The sequence below is a fragment of the Peromyscus maniculatus genome, chromosome 11 (genome assembly GCF_049852395.1).
Source record: "Peromyscus maniculatus bairdii isolate BWxNUB_F1_BW_parent chromosome 11, HU_Pman_BW_mat_3.1, whole genome shotgun sequence".
Taxonomy (NCBI): domain Eukaryota; kingdom Metazoa; phylum Chordata; class Mammalia; order Rodentia; family Cricetidae; genus Peromyscus; species Peromyscus maniculatus.
Genome location: NC_134862.1, coordinates 98,135,693 through 98,157,320, shown reverse-complemented (window position 1 = coordinate 98,157,320; position 21,628 = coordinate 98,135,693). Strand labels below are relative to the sequence as shown.

Sequence of the window (21,628 nt, the reverse complement as noted above, 5' to 3'; positions counted from 1 at the left end):
CCCCTACACACATAACCCAGCCCCCACTGAGTTAGGATCCAGGTTTTTATCATCCGGCATATCCTATTTCTCTATCCTCCTCATTGGCCTTGACCATTCTCTGGCCCTCATTCATACTCTGGCTGATCCTCTACAAGAATCCTTTGAAGAGAGAGTGGCTTCTCACAGTGTCTTGATACTCATCACTTGAAAGTTCCCTCTGCCTTCCCATTCTCTTCCTCCCTGTGTTCTTCCACAGAACTATGTAACCTTTGTCCTGCTACATACACTCTGCTGTGAGCAACTGTCTATGTGAGGCTCTCTTTCCTGTTCAGATTGTGTGTGTGTGTGTGTGTGTGTGTGTGTGTGTGTGTGTGTGTGTGTGTGTGCATGTGTGTGTGTGCGCGCGCGCGTGCATGTGCATGCAGGGCACAGGTATATCAGAAGTCAGAGGACAAACTCAGGGGTCAGTTCTTGCCTTCCACCTTTTCTTGAGACAGTCTCTAGTTCACTACTGCGTACTCCAGGCTAGCTGACCTAGAAACTTCTAAGAATTATTTTGTCCCCATGACCCATATATCTGGGTAGGAGCCCTGGAGTTACAGAGGTGAGTTCTGACATCTAGCTTTTGCACGGGTTTTGAGGATCTGAACTCAATGTCAATCACTTTATACACCAAGGCATCTCTCCATTCTCAATGTGAAGATTTCTCAGGTTAAAGTTGGATTTCATAAGACACAGCCTTGACTACTTATTTGGATAAACCAGTCAGGATTTCAGCATCTGACACTTCATAACTACCTCTGTTGGTTGTGCTGAGTGGAAGGATATTTGGAAATGTGCACAGCAGATTCCCACAGTACAGTGATGGCTGCACACTGATTCCCTTTAAAAAAAAGTGCTCTTCTGCGTATTCTTTCTGGAGATGTAGGGCTTAAATTGATGTCATCATGGGAATTCCTCATAGATAATGATCGTAACCTTGCCTGTAAAGACCTCCGATTCTCCACAGACCCATGGCTGCTCTGCCTCGAGCTTGTTACCAGACCACCCTACTTAAGATGTCACCCACTTCCGGTTCAGTTTGGCAGATCTGCTGGATGGCACAGGTTGATAGGCAGTGGGCTGATGTACGCGTCCTCTGCATGGTGTGGAAACAGCCTCTGACTCGTACTTTTTCAGTGGGAATGGAGAGAGATTAGGTGCATATGGGGCAGTTGAGTCCTGAGAGACAGATGGTCATAAAAAGAATCAGGAAACATTGACAGTTACCATGACCCGGAAAGAGAAGGAAGCATCCTTCAGAAGCACCTTTTGAACTGGTCCTTGAAAACCTGAGAACAGGAGAAATTCAGTGTAAAGGAAGAGCCTGGGTCGGCGGGAAAGGCCAAGAGATCTGCCCTTGAGCCACAGTTTAGCCAATGAGTATGTGGGAGATCTCAGTTATTGACTCCTGAGATGACGACTGTTGTGTCCGACTTTGCTTTTCTCTTGCAGGTGGATCGGACATTGAGTATCTGGACTTCTATAAGCCTGTTGTGTGGTTCTGGATCCTCGTCGGGCTTGCTTACTTTGCTGCTGTTCTGAGCATGATTGGAGACTGGCTGCGGGTGATATCTAAGAAAACAAAGGAAGAGGTGAGGGTGAGGGTGTGTGGAAGCAGCATCTGGTAAAGGGTTGGTTTATGTTCTTTTAAAAAATACTTAGAAGTTTAAACTCTGCATATTTGCATTAGTGTAAATTTATTGTATGAAGTAATAACAAATACAGAAGTTATAGTTTGGTCAGTTTCAGTATTTGTTGAATATTTATTGGGTCAGTGGCTATGTGGGAACTCAGGTTTATTTGTAACAAAAAAGGCATAATTTAAAACATTTTGTTAATTATGTATTTTTCCTTTGTGTTCTTTCTTTTGTGCAATGGCACAAAGACACAGTTTAAAATATTTTGTTAATTATATATTTTTCTTTTGTTTTCTTTTTCTTTGGTGCAATGGCACAAAGTGAAGTCTATTCCATAAAAAGAAAAGAAAACATGCAGGGGTGTAATATACCTCCATGGTAGAGCACTTGCCTAACATACATGAAACCCTATGATCAATTCACAGCAATGGGAAAAAATGTATCAGCATATCATAGAACAAATAGTGATTGCTTTATATAATGATTTTTTCCCATTTCCAGTTATTTTCTTTTTACTGATGTCTGTATAAATATGTACATGTTCACATTTAAACATACACATATATATTGGAAAACTGTATACACTGTGGCTCTTTTAGTCAGAACTTGCAAGTACTCAGAATTTTACATATTTTATACAAAACATATAGCAATGATCTTGAGAATTTTGATATATGAAGTTTTTGGAATTTTAAAATGTAAGTGTTTATATGAAAATTTTATTCTTGGACATTCAGTTTTGATTTTATATTTATATCTCCAGAAGTACCATTGGTTCCTGGAGGGTGATTGAGTTGTGGGTTTGTTTGTTTGTTTTTGTTTGTTTGCTTGTTTATTAATGAACATTGTATTTTTTTCTGCTGGGACTTGCCAACTTTGCTAATTGTTTAGGGGAGTCACAGGTCTGTCTGATGTGCACCCGTAGCACTCAGATGCCTTCCTCTGGTTAGCCTGTTCATTTCATTATCTGCCGTTCATAGGCCAAAATGCACCTATGTCAAATCTCTGTTTGTTAAAAGCACTCCTTTAATTATGTACTCAAATGAAAGGGAATAAAACAAGAAATAGTGAATTTGATTTCTTTTTATGAATTTTGTCTTACTGTTTTTGAAACATGTCAAGTCATACAGTTTTTATCGATACCTTAGGTGCTCATGGTAACAAGCAAGAGTGTGAGGTACCTAATGCTTCATCCTGTGGGTACCACATTGCCCAGTTGGGGTTTCGTGTATTTAGTCTAGATGTGTTCTTCTGTGTCTCAGTTATACCATATGTCAAAAATCTTTTTATTGTGAGAAAATCAGTAAGACAGAATGCTCCATATGTTAAATTGGGTCAGAGTCCTCTTTTCAGTGGGACCAGAAAGGATCTAAGTTGTGGGCTTGGGATGTGTGGAGTTGGGAACTTTATGTATACTTTTCTGAATCTTGAAATTTTCAGAGATAAAAAGATGTTGTAGTAAGAAAACATTTGGATAACAGCTAAAAAGAGAGCAGCTCAGGGGTTCATCTAAATGACTTTCAAGTGCATTGAAATATTGGCACATATGTGTGCATGCACACACCTCAACTTTTACAGTTAGGAAAATATTATTGTGTGACACACATTATATGCTGTAGATTAAATACTTATGTACACTAATACAACCGTGACCGCAGACAGAAGTTCTAGATGCCACTGACTCATAATGTGGGGGAAAGAAGATTTTGTATCTTTGTATAGTTCACGGAGTTGCTGCAGGGTATGTGTTGAAGTTTGAAAACTGTGCCATGGTGGCTTTGCAATGGGACAAGCTGGCAATGCACCAGCTCACCTAGCAACTGTATCAGTGTTTGGGGCTGGTAGAGCAAGTTCAGTGAGAGCTCTGTTTCTCCCTTCTCTGCAAGCCATTAACTAAGAAGGTGTTGGCGGGTGTGGTCCATGGTGAGGCCTGTCTCCCTGGCTTGCACAGGTGTTGGCGGGTGTGGTCTATGGTGAGGCCTCGCTCCCTGGCTTGCACAGGTCCTAGCTGGCATGGGCCGTGGTGAGGCTTCTCCCCCTGGCTTGCATGTTGATCTCTCTTGCTGTACCTTCACTTGACCTTTTCTCTGGGCCCACTCATGGAGAGACAGGCAGGTCAGCATCCCTTCTTTTCTGTAGAAGAACACCACTGTTACTGGATTTGGGCATCAGCACTTTTATTTATTTACCCTTTAATCAAACACCTTTGAAAAGCCTGTCTCCAGATCCAGTTACCGTGAAGGTTTTTTGGCTCCCACACAGGAATTTATGGAGGATAGAGTACAGGCTATGACGTTCTCTTTTCAAATAAATTTACATTTTTACAAAATGGGTTTGCTATATGTGGACAGTGAGATCATGTGCCCATTTATGAAGGAGTTCCCTGGCTCTCAGCTAAAAGTGTGAGTGTATTTTCAGGCTAATTCTCCATGAAAAAAGGTTAAAGAAGAAGCTAATTTTTTTTTTTTTTTTTACCACAGACCTTTTGACTGCTATACAGTGTTCTGAGTCCCATATACTTTCTGGAAAGAGCGTCTATAGAGAGTCATGTGTGAGAAGTTGTGGCTAGAGACAGTGTTACCCCCGAGCTGCAGAAGCTCCAACTGAACCCCTGGAAAATGAATTTAATTTGTATTAAGATGTGTATTTTCTGATTTATGATGCAATTTAGGGAAATGCAGAATAGGGCCTCAAATTCAGCAAAGAATGGCGGGCGAGGGGAAGAAGGTACTGTGTAACTAATTTGGGCATTAGGAACCAAGTATTTAATAAATGACATAATGCTTAGTTATCTAGCACAGTGGCAGATAATAGGTAATTAAACTTTGAAATAGCTCAGTGAAGGGCATGACCATAGCAAAACCAAAGTGTGGACTCAGGATCCAGAGTGATAATCCTAGGACTCTTACACTCCCCAGCTAGAACAAACAGATTTTATTTAACAAGTCCAAGCATTACATTACTGTTTTGAAATATGGCTGAGCCACAGTAATAAAATACAATTATATATAGAGATAATTATATGAAGGGTTTATATCATTTCAAATGTTAAACTACATGCTGTTTCCATCAGGGAATCATTTTAGAGGAATTAAGAGTTTGAAAGGAAAGAAAACCATTGTTTCCCTTAGCATGTTGAAATGACCATTGTTGGTCTAGCAAATCCATCCAGGGTGCTAGAGGAGGAAGCTACTGGATGGCAGAATTTCACATTGACCCGGAAGCACCACACATAGCTGCAGGTGGTCTGCCTTTCTCAAGGAAGGTAATAAGGAGCTTAACCATCTCTTTCTGGAGACATATGCATGTCTGAAGAGTGAGCTTTTTTGTTATTTTTAAGTTCCCATAGAAAGCAGATCGAGTTTAACAGTAAATATTAATAGAACTAATTATTTTCCCTATTAACCCATGTAGCCTCTTTTGTGATGAGATCATGTTTCCAGTTAGGAAGCAAGCATTATTTCACTACAGGGTGTAATATATTATTGATACCCAATTCAGGTGTAACAAAAATAAGATGTGTCCACAACACCCAGGAAATAAAATCTGTCCTTGCTAAGGAATGAAATAGGGAAGAATGAACCCTGACCCAGACATTGCTTAGTCACTGTTTACATCTGAGAGTGGAAGCTGTGACTTCTGTCTACACCCTGGGTTGTAGTCCATGTGAGATAGGCAGCAGCAGCAGTATCCCAACATCAAAGACAGTTCTGTTAAGTCTTGCAGAAGAGGAACACTGTGAATGGATGGATGGCCAAGCAACATTTTTTTTTTCAAATACTATTTCTTTAGTCTCTGAAAATGTTGATGCAGATTTGAGACTACAATTTTGCTGAGTTGGTCTTCTGTTATTTAAGAAAATAACCAGCTTCTGGGGGCCTCTAGTGCTCTGGCCCTCCAAAAGACTGGGAACTGGCCCCAGGATCATGAAGTGACCCAAGAATATGACAGTAGAAATGTCACATAGTGGTATCATTGATCTCTGTACTTAACTCAGCATGATAGAATCCCTTCCAATGAAAGAACTTAGGGTATTGATGTCATGTCCCAAAAATGGGCAACTAAAGAAGAGATCTGAGTTGAGCCCTGGGAGTTTTGCAAAATAGGAGCTGATCGCCATCTCTTATGTAAGAATTGCTTTCTAACACTCGAGGCATTAACTTAGGTCTCATTTACAACAGCTTCGAATGTCTCCTAAAAGCCTCGGGAGTCACTGAAGGATTTTAGGGAAGTGAAATAAATGCTTTGACAAGAACAAGAAAGATGAGTTTGAAGATGCAGATGAGAGCACTCAGCTAGGAGGGATCGGCCCAGGGAGTTTTTGGTAACAATGAGGTAGAGATGAAAGTATTTATTCCAAAAATACTTGGTAGCTTTGGCTAGAAGGAATGGACTTTGGTTACATTTTAATTTGTATGCTGAGAAAACAAAAGCAATACAAAAGACAGTGTCAATGACTCTTAACTTTAGTAGGGTATCTACCACAGGGAAGAAGACAGGAAATTAAGAAATACTGAACAGATAGGAGGGATAGGATCATTTCATTTTGACATATATTGATTTGTGGATAATTTGTATAGTCAAGTGATTAATGTAAAAAATAGGTCTGCATGCCTAGGTAGATGGAAAAATGGAGGCTGGGAAGATAGTTTGGGGATCATAACTATATAAATAACAATGGAGGTTGTGAGTATAGATAAATATGTCTTCATTAATGTTTGTACAGTGAGGCAAGCACAGAGATAAAAATGAAACCTGGGGCAAAGTGTTCATGGAAGGAGCTGAAGCTGAGGGTGGAGGCTCATGCAGCTAAATGAATCCTGTGGTGGCAGATGCTGTTGAAGAGGCAAGGGAGCAAAATTTTGGAGGATAATAAAATGATGGATTGCATTGGCTAAAGACAGTGGAGAGGAAAATGAATCACAGGAAAAGCCAACACCCATGAACAGATTGATGAAGTGTTTCATGTCCCTCTGGGGCAGCTGTCACTTGGGTATGTGGGTACCACTCCTCTGGAGAGCTGTGGAGTCATCGTTCTGCGGGGTTTGCAGAACGCAGTGGCCACATCCTAAGATGGTCCTCTGGGCTCATCACACACAATTCCTAATATAGGCATTTCTCCCTTTTATATTTCTCCTCACCTCTGCCTGCCTCCCTTCCTCTTCTCTTCTCTGCTCCCTCTCCCTCCCCCCTTCCTTATCGCATTTCCATCTCCAGATTATATAGTTGACATTGTAGGTTTTCACTTTAATTTCTAACATATTGCAGGGAAGGACAATATGAGTTAATAATTTTTAAATCTTTTTGACATCCTCTCCTATTGAGATAATAAAGAAGTTAAAGATGGCCAGCTGAAGTTAGACTATAGACATGCTACACACAATCCTAAGACTTCTCCAATTTATATTTAATGTATATATGCATGAAAGAGATTTCTTTTACCCTTAATGAAGTGTTGTATCAATGAAACTACATGCATCAAGTTTATTCTTAATCTTATTAAAAGTCTTATTTTAAAAATAGAATAGAGGCAGGCAGTGTCATTAGGTGCTATTAAAATCCAGGCTTTCACATCCCATGGAGATAGGGAAGCCTCTCATTATGCCACAGGGTTAGGCTTTGATAGACCTCTGCTGGTTGGTATTTGATGCCAACCCATTAGACCAACAACAGTTTCTTCACTGTTGTTTCAGCCTCAGCTTTGTGAGTTATTTGTTGAGTAAAGAAGAAACTGAGATGGGAGTCACAAGAAAAGAGCAGAGGGGTTGGGAAAATGACTCTGGATAGAACGCTTGGTGCACAAGTGTGAGGACCAGAGTTCAAATCCCTAGACCCACATAAGTGCAGGGCAGGCATGGCTGCCCTCTGTAATTCTAGCACTGTGGAGGCAGAGAGACAGGGACTCCTCAGAGCAAGCTGACTAGCTAGATCAGCTGGAGACTCATGCAGCTAAATGAACAAGTTCAAGTTCAGACTCAGCCTCATTAAATAAAGTGGGTAATGATAGAGGAAGACATCCATTGTCAGCTTTTGCATACATGTGCACCTGCAAATGTGTGTTTACAGACATGTGAGCATCCATATCCACAAGCATGCATACCATACACATACTCATTAAAAAGTAAATAGATAAAAATTAAAAAAATAGCCGGGCGGTGGTGGCACACACCTTTAATCCCAGCACTCGGGAGGCAGAGCCAGGTGGATCTCTGTGAGTTCGAGGCCAGCCTGGGCTACCAAGTGAGCCCCAGGAAAGGCGCAAAGCTACGCAGAGAAACCCTGTCTCGAAAAACAAAAAAAAAAAAATTTAAAAAAATAATATTATTAACATGACTGCAGTTACCCCTGAAGGCGATAGTAACTGTCAGGCAACAGTAGGTGTTAAATATCTAAGTGGATTTTTTTTCTTTTGTCTACAAAAAAATGATTCTATAATCATTTGTATGATTTCTGAAAAGCTCATGAGATTTGAAGCCCACAGAACTGTGAGTTAGAATTTGGAAAGATCTCTAACTTGGAGTCTCCATTTTCTTATAAGATGGGGTGATAATACTTTCTTTATGACTGAAGAAACATGCTGTGAGTACATTGTGTTGTGGCCAAATGCTTCCTTAAGTGTTTATTTGATTTCTTCCTTGATTCTAAAGACAACGATATCAAATTATTATGGGCTGGAGTGTTGGCTCAAGATTATTTGCTGTTCCCGTTAGAGGACCTGGGTCGGGCTCTTGGTGCCCACATCAGGCGGCTTACAATGGCTTATACCTATAGATCCCAGAGATCCAACATCTTCTTCTGGCTTCCATGGACACACACACACACACACACACACACACACACACACACACACACAGTAAAGTAAATGTAAAATCTTCTTTAAATTTTTTGTAAAGTTCCATGGCTGCCAACGATGTAGCGCCACATGCTGTTTTGTGCACAGCTCCAGCCCATTTCTTTGTGTTCTGGGGACCTGTGCTTACACACCAACCACTTAAGTGGCTGATATGATAAGCAAATACACAATAAAAGAGAAACAAGAAATCATCGTTCCTATATATATTGGCAGAATTCCATCATAAAATCAAATTCCAGAGTATTTTAAGGGAACTAAGTCTATAAAATTTCAAATTTCTTAGCTACTCTGTGAATCTTACATTCATTTTTACATTAAATGTTGTTTAACTCTACTCAGAAAGCTGTTTTCTTAATTCCTTTCTTGAATTCAACCCACAGATTTTCTGGGCCTTGCTGTTTCAATGGAAGAAGAATCCATCTGGATTCTTCCCTTTACTAAAGCAAGTGACAATGTCTTAATTGCTACCTTAAAAATATTCTGATTATTCTTTCTTTTCTTTGAGATGTTAGGTCAGACACTGTTGATAAGCTTTATCATCATTCTGTGTGATAAATTTCAGACTGCTGTCTGCCAGGAGAAACCTGGAGTGATTCTTGCTGTTGGTTCATAGGCAGAATAACAGGAAGTTAGTTATAACCTCTACCTCCAGACAGTTTATAAGTAATCTTATTTACTTAAAGATTATATTATAGAGATTGAGTGCACAGGAGGTTATAATGTTGTCTACCTCATTTAACTGTTTGGAAGCCATCATCTCTGAGACTTTGTGTTCAGAAAGGTGGCCACCATTAACTTACCTTTCAAAATTGTTTCTGAACTCTCTCATCGAATAGTGTGCTTTCTCATTCTTAGAGCTGAAATAAAGCATATTTCATACACGCCCACATCCATATGTTCACATACATAACCTCAAGTGGTATGTGATGTGTATATGTGTGATATGTGTAGTGTGTGTGGTGTATACAAGAATTGACATCTGATGTCTTCCTTAATCTCTCTCCACCTTATCTGGGGAGACAGGGTCTCTCACTGACTCTGGAGCTCACTGATTTGGCTAGACTAGCAGGCCAACCAGCCCATGAGTCCCTCTGTCTCTACCTCTGCAGTGCTGGGGTTGTAGTTGGGCACCCCACTCCTGGCTGTTGGTGTGAGTGCTGGGATCAAACACAAGGCATCATGCACGCACAGTAAGCACTTCGCTCACTGCTCCTGCTTCCCTGACACCGAGAAGAGTGCAAGTGAGTGTTTGTGCTTGTTTGAGGCCAAGAGTAGGAGGCACTCTAGAGTTTAAAGCCCTCTAGGCTCATCTTTCTCACCAAAGTGTGGTGGTTTGTCTAGTGGTCAGTGGGTGCTATCCTGACTGCAGAGAGACAGGTTAGCTCTTCCTGCTTCATGTTTGATTTGAGCCCAACAAAACAGCTTCCAGTTAATGATTGAGTTTGCAGGCATGTGTGCACACCATGAACATGTGCACACAATCACATATCTCAGAGAAAAGAGACTCCATTGTTCTTTCTCCAACAAAAGTGGAAAGTGTCAGTACCATGATCAGTGAGGTACTGTCCTGTGTCTCCCTTTCCCAGACACACTTTAAGGTCTCATCTGTTCTCCTTTTGGTTGGTGAGTCACAGAAACAGAGCTGGCCAGCAAGTAGAGGCAGAACTGATATGAGCAAATTGGATGAATTAATTGTTCCTGTGACCTCCTGAGGTCTTAACTTGTTCTTGGTACAGTCACCTCAGGGAGAGAGAGGCTGTGTCAACCCACTTTCTGTGTGACCACAGGGGACAGAGTCTCTGCTGACTTCTGGGTGTCCAGAAAGAACCAGAAATGAGCCTTCCCTGCATGAAGCCACTGAGACTGAGGCAAGGGCTTATTTGGTAGGAGCCCCTCCCCATCATGACTGTTCTAGAAATTTCTAGCTGTTATTTCTCTAGCTCAAAGAAAGAGTTAAACTAGTACCCACAGTTTGGAATATTGTGAGTGTATGCGCTACATTCATATCTATGTTTCTCCTTTGCAACGCTCTGACAAGCTTAGGTACAGTTGTCAGTATTTATCTCCTTCAGGTTCCCTGGTGAGAGTGACTGAGGCAGGAAGGCTGCCTTGAGTAAGTTTAGGTTAGCCTAGGCTACATAGTGAATTCCAGGACAGCCTGGGCTGCAGGGTGAGATCTTGTCTCAAAAAAGCCAAATGAAACCAAACCAAAACTGCAGAGGGTTTTTATTAAAATAGAAGCATCAAGCTAAGAATTGAAGTGAGCAGCGTGGCTGGCTTGTTAGGGCAAATGTGGCTGTGGGCGTGGTGTTGCATGGTGAGTGCACCTGCCTTCTCGCACCTGTGGCTTCGGCTTCTCATTCTGGACGCTTGCTCCTTCAGGATGGGCCCTGTGATTTTGAACTCCTTTACTTCTAAATGCTCTCTATATACTGAAAACCTTACTTCTCACTGTCTCAGGGATTGTTAATTCATCAGGTGGATCGGGGGGGCGGGGGGGAGGCTCGTGCTGTGTTTAGCTTTTGAACAGGTCCTGAGAGAACCTGGTAAAATATAGAAAGGTCATAGCATTTGCCTTTAAGGACGAAGTTATAGGAGAGTAGGGATCCATAGGATCAGCTGATGATTGTCACAGGGCAGACACTGTGTTGGAGATGAAAGAGGGTGCAGGTGGAGCCATGCAAGCAGACACAGGGGTGACAAAATGATTAAGGGACACTCTGCTGTGTTCAAGTATCCTGTCTTCACCCATATGAAATGCCACATATGATTGCACCAGCTTTAAACATGAGGAACATTCTCCACAAAGTTGCTTGTTTTAAATTTATCCTTTCACAATTCCGTTATAAATATGTTATACATAACTCCACCTTCTTCCCAGGAAATCTCCTCCTAACTTCATGTCTCATTTGCTTCTGGCTTGCTATATTTAACCAGGTTGTCTATTTGTGTGTGAGGAGAGTTCATTGTCTTGAAAAAGGCAATGTTTCTAGCTATACCACTAAGGAACCTGCTCTTTTTCTTAGCAACTATCAACTGCCTATGGCTCCTCACTGAGGGGCAGGGCCTTATGAGCCTCTCCCTGCTCTGGGATGGGATGTTGATAGGCTCAGTCTTGTGCACATCCTGTGGACACCTACTGCTGCTGTGAGTTTATGGGTAGAACATCCGTGTCATGTGCAGAAGACACTTTGTGGACACCCATTGCTGCTATGAGTTTATGAGTAGAACATCTGTGTCATATGCAGAAAACACCTTGTGGACACCTACTGTTGCTGTGAGTTTATAGGTAGAACATCCATGTCATGTGCAGAAGACATCATGTCACAGCATTTCTCCCCACCCTTGACTCTTACAGTCTTTCCACCCATTCTTCTGTCATGTTCTCTGAGCCTCTGAGGGGACACCAGAGATGTCCCCCTTAGGGTGAGTACTCAATAGTCACTTATTCCCGGCATGTTCACCAGTTAGGGATCTATGCAGTAACCCCTGCTCATTTCAAGCCAAAAGCTTCCATGACCAAGACTGAAATGAACACCAATCTGTGTTATAAACATAAATATTTAAAAAGCAGTTTAAGCTGGGTGGTGGCTGCATATGCCTTTAATCCCAGCACTGGGGTAGCAGAGCCAAGTGGATCTCTGTGAGTTTGAGGCCAGCCTGGTCTACAAAGCGAGATCCAGGACAGGCACCAAAACAACACAGAGAAACCCTGTCTCAAAAAACAAAGCAAGACAAACAAACAAACAAACAAAAGTTTGATATAGTGTCAACATAGCAAAACAGCAATAGTAGGCCTCTTCCACAGCCTATGACTTCCCCAGCCAAATACTATGACCAAATTTACAGTACAAAGTATGAATTCCTCCTGAGTCCTCAAATTCAACCAGACAGTGGTTGGTTACCACCATAACAGTCATGCCACCATTACACTGGGGAGCACATCTTGCCTGGCAGATTGGTATGGTAGCTTGCAGGTCTCACAGCTGGGTAAGATTGTTAATGACTTTCACCCCCCAGTAGCCTGCATAGCACATCCTGGCATTATGAAAACTAGCCAGCAGAAAGGAAGCTTCAGCTAAGCACCAGCTTTAAAGTGTGTGATGTCTTTAGCAATGGGGTCTTATCACATAGCTTAGGTGGGTAAATGTGATATATTGTATACCCTAATAAAATTCGCCTGAAGGTCAGAGAATAGGACAAGATACTAGATTAAACATAGAGGCCAGGCAGTGGTGGCACACACCTTTAATCTTAGCACTTGAGAGGCAGAGATCTGCCTGGATCTCTGTGAGTTCAAAGCCACACTAGGACTACATGAGATTGACCCAGTCTAGGAGAGAAACAGTCGGCAATGGTAGCACACACATTTAATCCCAGCACTTGAGATCTCACACCTTTAATCCCAGTATTTGAGAAGCACACACACAATTAATCCTGGCACTAGGAAGAAAATGATGGCTGGGTGGAGAAAGGTATATAAGGCATGGGGAGACAGGAACTGAGCCTCTTCAGCTGAAGGTTTTTTGGCTGGAGAGCTTCAGAGACCTTTAGCCAGAGGATTTGGGAAGTTGCTGAGCTGTGGCAGTGACTTGTTCCTTTGTCTCTCTGAACTTTCAGCATTTACCCCAATATCTGGCTCCCAGGTTTTTTATTGGAAGACCAATTAGATTTTGTGTTACTGGTAGCCAAGGACAAGGGCAATGGCCTATATGGTTTTGGTGGGTCTGGGGACTCTGACTATATTAGTTCCTTTTCTGTTGCTGTCCAAAAATGCCACAATCAAAAAGCAACTTGGGACAAGACGTGGCTTATTTTGGCTCGCAGTTCCAGAAGGATCGAGCCTATCATGGTAGGGAAGGCCTGAAATCAGGAGCATGAGGCTGACTTGACAGTCAGGGAACAGCAAGAACCACAGATTATTCATACACAGGAAGCAGAGACAGAGAGAACAGCAAGTGGACCATGCTATAAAACCTCAAACCCCACTGCCATTGAAACATTTCACCCAACAAGGCTCTACCTCCTAAACATTCTTTGACCTCCCCAAACAGTAGCACCATCTAGAAAACAAGTGTTCAAATACAGGAGCCCATGTGGCATATTTCTCATTCAAACCATGACACTGGCCAACAACTCATACGGAGGTGTCCTACACCTGGCACTGGGATTTTTGTTGGATAAACTATGGCTTTGGGAACCAGAATTATCCAAGCTACTTCAATTCAAACTCTCTTTACTTCTGTTTTTAATAGCTTACAGAACAGTGGTGTTCCCTGTGACTTTGTCTTACTTCATTAGTTTTAGTTGACATTTTCGCCCACATCTTCATCTTTTCCATCTTCACTTAGACCTTCCCATCCTAGTATCCCTCTTCTTCCGCTGGAGGAAGTTTCTCCTCCCTACTTGAAGGCCTCTCCCCTCTGTTCAGTGGCCCCCATCTAGCTTCCTGGACTCTGCAGGTGCTCCCAGCTAAGCACAGAACTCTAAAAATTCTAAGGTAAGAGCCCATTATGAAGTGAGGACATGTGATGTTTGTCTTTGGGGGCCTGTGTTATGTCACTCAGTACTTTCTAGGTCCACCCATTTACCTGGAAATTCTTAATCTCGTGTTTCTTTACACTTAAGTAAAATCCCATTATATGCAATATACCACAGTTTCATTATCCACTCATCAGTTGATGGGCATCTGGGCTGATCCATTTCCTAGCTATAGAGCAGCAGTGAATATGGATAGGTACATATTGCTGTAGGAGTGTTGTAGCATCTGTATGGTATTTGATCAAAAGTGGGTGCTAAACTCTGTTTTTTAGCTTTTAAAGAAACTTCCACACTGATTTCCATAGGGGATGTTCCAGTTTACACACCTACCATCAGTGTATAAGGATCTTCTTTCCTCACATGCTGGACAGCCAGCATTACTTGTCATTTGTTTTCTTGATTATAGCCTTTCTGACTGGGGTGAGATGGAAACTTAGATGACCCTAGTATCAGGGTTTAAGATACAATATTTCAATTATAATTATTATTTATAAATACAGTGCTGTGGCCACTAGGTTTTCCCTGCAGTGCATTTGTTTCTGACTAGACATGGTCTAAGGAGGCAGAAGAGGCATTGGGTTTATATGTCTGTATCTTTTGCCTCCGAACTGTCACAAATATCTTCCACTAGTCACCATTTATCACCCACCAATAGCATGGTAGCCTTGTGTGTACTGAAGTGCTCAGGTATGTTTACACCACAAAGCAGTCCCATACCTATGGGTGGCCTCCTAGAGGAACTGGGGGTTTGAGGAGGTGTTTGGACTCCAGGAAAGAGAATCTGCTGCCATCCCCAACCCTCTCTTCTTGTCCCTTTCCCTGGAAGTTTTTGTTTCCTGTTATGCAAATTACACGTGTAAGTTTCAGGCTCATCTGACAAAAAAGATAAAGGGTTTAGTGAAGGGGGAATCTTTGGAATAACTCAAGCCTCCCTGAGCTTTATTTAAAGCCCCAAAGACATCAGAAGCAGACACAGGCAAAATGCCCATCAAATTCACCCCTCTAAGCAATGGTTTATTGTGAGAAAGAATGGGGTTTGGTTCATTTTCACCAGACTAAAATGAATAGCAATGGTGTCTGCACAGTCCTGAGAGACAGTACCTACCAAGTCCTGGAGAAGAGGTAGCTATGACATTGCCCCCTCTTGCTCTTCTCAACCTTCCAGAATATTCCTTGCTCCCTAAGTATTCTCTGTAATACAGACTTCTTAAAATAATCATAGTGAGATATGAGAGACTCCTTGTTGCATAGCTTTGTGCTACAAGGGCACAAAACCAGATCAAACTGTGTTGTCTGAGATATAAAGTGATGGTGTAAGGACCAAATGTGGAAGTCAGCCTGTGTGCGAAGACTGGCAGTGGAAATAGGGGGGGCTTCAGCTCCCTTTCTGTCTTGACCAAGTCCCTTCCTTCTCATACGATGTGGGTGGCTACTGCAGACAACGGCTCTGATCGCCATAGGCAGGGTAGGGCCCATTATTCCAGCCAGGCTGTCTTCCAGATGCTGGCAGCCACAGCATCAGAGCTCTTTGATTGTTTGTTTCTGCTTACATTCAGAATCACTGCTTTCCATAAGTTCTGGACTCACAAGTCAACAGGGGTGCAGCCAGGGAGATGGAATCCCTTGTACATCTGGCTCAGGTGCATGCAATTCCACTCTTCTACGGTGAGTGGCTAGCCAGTCCCACAGCCCTGCCCCCATTGCCTCTTCTGTTATTCTCTCCCTTTTCTTCCCGTGTCTCTGACACGGTAATGAGAATACAGCCCATGCTTGTCAGACAGAGCGGTCCCGGCAGCAGGCAGTATTTCTGAGGACTAATTTCTCAGTGCTATATTTGGCTTGTGAATGGCAGCTGGGAGCGCTTGCACAGTGTACAGGAACATTCTGCCTTATTAGACCCTCTCTGCTGCCTTCCCTCATTAAAATAGGGTGGGAGACACTGCTGGTTTTAGAAAGTGCATATCCTATTCCTTTGTATTCCTGATTGTCTCTGGAAGCTTTTGACTTGTTCACAAGAAGACAAAAGTGTGAATCATCACTGTCCCAAATCAAGATCCTGACAAAAGGGCATCTCTAAGCCAGTGCTTCATAATGTAACCACAATACACAAGATATATTACATATCAACATATGTCATAATATAATATAGATTATTATATGTAAAACCACTGCATTTAATATAAATTATATATAACATGTCTAATAATGCATGTTATTAATATAGTATTATATTTAATACTTTTTTATCATATAGTACATAGATTATATATTGCTCTATATAATAAATATGAGCTATATTAACTTTATATTCCCACTGGTAATGAATAATATACAAGGCACAAACACAAATCATCTATGTATAAAAAATTTCTAAACACTATCATCTAAACTGTTCATTGAAAAGTGAAGTTAATTTTATGCATATGTATTAATAGCAAGGACTATTTATTTACTATATTAGGGTGTTTTTTCCTCCATGTATAACTAACTGTGCACCATGCTCATACAGTGCCTCCAGAGGCCAAAGGAGATCATCAAATCCTCCAGAAATGGATGGTTGTGAGCCTCCCTGTGGGTGCTGAGAACGAACTCTGAAAGAGCAGCCAGTGCTCTGAACCTCTGAGCCATCTTCAGTCCCTGGAAAGTTTACTTTTAAGAGAAACTTCTGGAAGCAATTTCTCCTTTGAAGAAGAAGTTGGAAAAATACTTCTTCCTGGGTCTCATGAATATTTTCTTCAGCATGCCACTGTGCAGTTAGAACATGGCAAAAATATTTCAGAACCGACAAAGCATCAGTTTGGAGATGAATGCCGAAGCCTCTGCAGGCAGCAGCAGCAGGAAAGCAGCAGAGTGGAGACCGATCGATCTTCCAGCACCCATTACCCCATGTGTCCTGTCCTGCATTTCACACTATTAAGTGCCCCAGCTGCAGTTTGCAGCCACACTATTCTGGTAATGTGCTTTATCAGAGACTAGTTTAGCCGGGAAAGCAGAAATAATTTTTCTTGTGACTTCTATAGAAAAAAGAAAATATATCTACTTTGCCTGGAATAGAGTTTCCAGTGTGCTGATGTATAGTGAATACAGGCTCCACATAATGGCTTTCAGATGTCAAATAATCCCTATAATGCCTCCATTGTGTCTCAAACACTCAAACATTAGTAGATATTTTTTTTTTTCTGCTATGATAAAATACGTGAGAGAAACAACTTAGGGAAAAAAGAGATTTGTTCTTACCTATGGTTCAGGGGATCAAGTCTATTCTGGAGGGAAGAGAAGGGGATGGAAGGAAGGAAAGGAAGGAAGGAAGGAAGGAAGGAAGGAAGGAAGGAAGGAAGGAAGGAAGGAAGGAAGGAAGGAAGGAAGGAAGGACAAATTCCTCTCTGTGGCACTGGGAGGCTGCATGCTCATAACTTGGATGAGGAGTCAGAGAAGGGGGTGCTTAGTGTTCTTAGGCACTCTGCTGCTTCCCCGCCCCCTTTTTACTCATGGGATGGTGCTGCTCACATTCAGTGTCAGTTTTTTTTCTCCCCTCAGTTAATTCTTTATGGAAACTTCTTCACATATACAGTCAAAGCTGTGTCTCCCAGGTTATTCCACATTGACTCAAGTTGATAATGAATATTGTACAATTAATCAGAGTAAATAGTTTAAAGACAAATTAATTCATTTGTGTGGTGATAATTCAGATTTTTAACCACTCTATTTTAGACACTGAGATCCATGCTAGTGATTAAAAGATAACATGTGGGGTCAGCCCGCAATGACTAGAGTCCAGTGAGGAGCATGGCAGAGTATTCCAGAGCTGAGATACATGCCTCAGTAGAGTTTAACACACCAATAATACTTGAGGAAAGGGAAATTTTATAGGATGCTAGGAAGATGAAGGAATGGATGTCAGCAGAACCCCGTGACTAAGATAGCAATTTAGTGTAGCTCATAGTGTTGGGTAATATGGTAAGGAGACAGAATTGGGCTTTGGTGAGGGATTCAGTCCAGGATGTCAACATCCAAGTGCATGTTGACCTACAGCAAAGGTCACAATGCTGAAGATGCTAAGGGAGATTTTTGGAAGGCTGTACACTCCTGCAGTCATCCCACTTGGGGGAACAGTGTACAGATGAAGCAGTCATTTATTATCTCAGTTTTATCATCACTCACATGAGACGCTGTTGTCCTGTCTACATAGCATCCAGTGATGTTCCAGATTTTTGGAAATATCATCCAGCATCCGTCCATTAGCTCATGACAAAAGACTTTTTGTCATTTGTTTATTTTGTTCTTCCTTACCCACTTGGCTCATATGTCACAGATTTTCCTGATGCCATGGCCACAACACATCGAATTTCTTGTCTCACACTGTGTCCATACCATCACTGAGATCCATGAACCTTATGACCACTTCAGTCCATCTGATCCATCACTCCAACACCCCCACAGCCTAGCCTGCTCTGCTCTGTAACTCTCATCAATCCACTTCTCTTCTCCAGGAATCTCCAAGTTTTTCGTGTGACAAGTTACCAGTGAAAAAGAATTGACCGTGTGCACGTCTACATATTTATCTGCATATTACACAAACATGTTACTGTGTCCCTGTTCTAAAAGGAAAGATGTTATTTAAAATACATGCAAATAAATAAATGTTAACAAAATGAATGTGAGCTAGCTTTTACATATTTTAATTGTACTTTTTCATAATATAGAAGCTTTGTTTTTCTTGGTAAAAATTGATAATAGCAGCAGTGTGATTCACATGCTTTGTTAATTTTTAGATAGAGATTTAACACTGTTATAACAAGTCCAAATTTTGCTTTATAGGGCTATTTTGATTTTTAACTTAATGGCTATCATGTCTGAAAATGGACAGTTCTATAGATATACAGATTCCAATGAAAACAGGAAATCTTTGATTTCATCTTTTGCTAAATGTGCAAATGGAGCTGGAAAATGCCATCTCCACCAATATCAAACTGTTGCTTTTAGGGTTGGTTTTGTACAAATTTGTTGAAAACCTTCTTTTAAACAGTCTAAAACCCTTCTTCCAAGTTTTCTAAATATGATTTCAAAAGAGTTATGCTCTTTATTGGGACATATATAGTAGTAACATTTCTAAGTGTGCATTTAAAAATATTCTCCTTCCATGTACACGTAGAAAAAAACAATTGAAGAACAGCCTGTGTTTCATGAATCTCATGTCTCTTAAGAGAGTAAATGTGCTGGAGTTTTTTCTTCCAAAATATCTGCCATGTGTTATCTTGCAAATTTGTCATCATAGAGCAGAGCATGAAATTTAAAGAAAAAAATGCATAGTTGATCTCTAAGTATTCTGCCCCTAGAGAGCCGTTATATTGGAATGTAAGATGCCCATGGCCAAGTCTGTCCAATCAACATGACAGGAATTCTATTTATAATTATCAGCATAACTCATAGCCTATAACACATCACTGTATGGTGGGAACAGTGAAGGGAGGGTTCCTGTCCACCTTCCCACCTAGGACATCTGCCCTGCCCTCTGCATTCCTCCCAGAGCAGAAGACTCTGAGGTCATAGAAGTCTGCCTTTGTCATTCTGTGTAGTAAGTATTAGAACAATGTGATAATAAATTACAGTAGATATCCCACTCCTTCCCATGACATTTTGTCAGCTCAAGTAGAATTTTTTTAAAAAAATCCAAATCTGATAGTGTTACTCTGTATTTTAAAATTCTCTGTGTGACTCTGAGAATCAAGTTGAAAATCTTTTACATGACTGGTAATCTTGTGTACTTTACATTCTGTTTACTTCTTGGGCCCATCTTGTAGGTTTATCTGGTGGATTCTCTGGGGGCCTTCTCTCAGTGTTCTGGATGTACGAGGCTCCATTACACATCAGTTCCATCCCTTCCCAGTGTGGAGCCATGGCCTCAAGCCTGCATGTTAACACTTGTCCCTTTGCTGACTGGATCATTCTGATCTGTGATCTGGTGCCACATCTCTGCCGATAGCCAATAGTCTCTGGCACTCAGCCTAAACTATCCCTCCTTTCCGGATCTCATTGGAAGTCTTCATTTTATCTTACTTTTTTTTGAGACAGGGTATGGTAGTTTGAATAGAAATGACTCCCAAAGACGCATGTGCTTGAAAGCTTGACCCATAGGAAGTAGCACTATTAGGAGATCTGGCCTTGTTAGAGTACATGTAACCTTGTTGAAGGAAGTGTGTCACTGTGGAGGTGGGCTTTGAGCTTTCAGATGCTTAAGCCCAGGCTCAGTGGCACACAGTTCTTTTCCTGCTGCCTATGGATCCAGATGTAGAACTCTGGGCTCCTTCTCCAATACCATATCTGCCTACGGTATGCTGCCATGATGATAATGGACTGAACCTCTGAAACTGTGAGCCAGCCCCAATTAAGTGTTTTCCTTTATAAGAGTTGCCATGGTCATTCTGTCTCTTCACAGCAACAGAAACCCTAAGAAACAGGATCTTCTATGCCCCTGGTGGGCTTACCCTCAATTTTGTAGCCCAGGCTGATTTCAAATTTATTATTCTCCTGCTTCCACTTCACAAGTGCTGAGATTTCAGGTGTGTGGCATCATGCCTGACTTTACTTTTGTCTTAATCTTACTTCACCACAGTTTGTATTATTTTGTGTGATTATTTATCCTGTGTGTGGTGAACTCTGTAGGGGCAGGGCTCTTCCTTGCAATCCATTCCAGTAGGTTTCTAAATTGCAAACTCAACATTCACATCATTCTACCCAGGACTCTATATTGTTCATGCCCTCCTTTCCGACATCATCATTCAATCTCCCTGTAGCACTCCAAAGTCCATTTCAATCCATGCACATTGCTTTAACACATTTTATTGAGCATCTACTATGTGTACATAGTATGCATAGCACAGTATATAAAAGCACACTTTCAAAATAGATTGTTTTGTGTGGTCTTCCTCTTTTAAAAATGAAGATTGCACACACACACACACACACACATACACACACACACACTGATATTGAATTTACTTCATGTGGCAGGGGTTCATAACATTTACTGAGTCACATATTTTTTGGGAATTTATTATATAATTCTATGGGTTTTTTTTCTCCAATTAAACACACACACACACACACACACACACACACACACACACACACACACAACCCCCCCCCATAAATCCTAATAGCAAATACCTATTGTAAGATGTCCTTGTAGGTTTCTGACTGGGTGACCCTTCCCACATCAATTATGTCTAAGGTAAACAAAATATTTACATTTTCTTCTCAGAACTTTGAAGTAGAGGATAATAAAGGAGTGAGTCTCAGAGGCTGAGGAAATGGCTCAGCCAGTAAAACTGAGGACCTGAGTTTGGATCCTCAGCAGCCACATAAAAGCCTGCCATGGTGGTAGCATGTGTCTGTAATGCCAGCACTAGGGAAGTAGAGTCAGTGGAGTTCCAACCAGCTCAGGCAAATTGGTGAGCTCCAGGGTTAGAGAGAGACCCTGTACCTTAACTAGGTTTCTCTCGCTGTGATAGGGGCCGTGGTAAGAGACCCTGCATCTTAACTAGGTTTCTCTTGCTGTGATAGAGACCATGGT

General features: G+C 41.5%; 1 protein-coding gene across 6 annotated transcripts in view; it reads left to right on the top strand.

Annotated features, from left to right (window-relative positions):
• Kcnk2 (potassium two pore domain channel subfamily K member 2) overlaps nucleotides 1-21,628 on the top strand; it is a 197,612-nt gene that overhangs the window by 156,671 nt on the left and 19,313 nt on the right. For all 6 annotated transcript variants that reach the window (XM_076548186.1, XM_076548187.1, XM_076548188.1 and 3 more), the window contains one exon: nucleotides 1,477-1,616. In XM_076548186.1, the coding sequence (XP_076404301.1) occupies nucleotides 1,477-1,616 (140 nt within the window). The remainder of the gene's footprint in view (nucleotides 1-1,476; nucleotides 1,617-21,628) is intronic.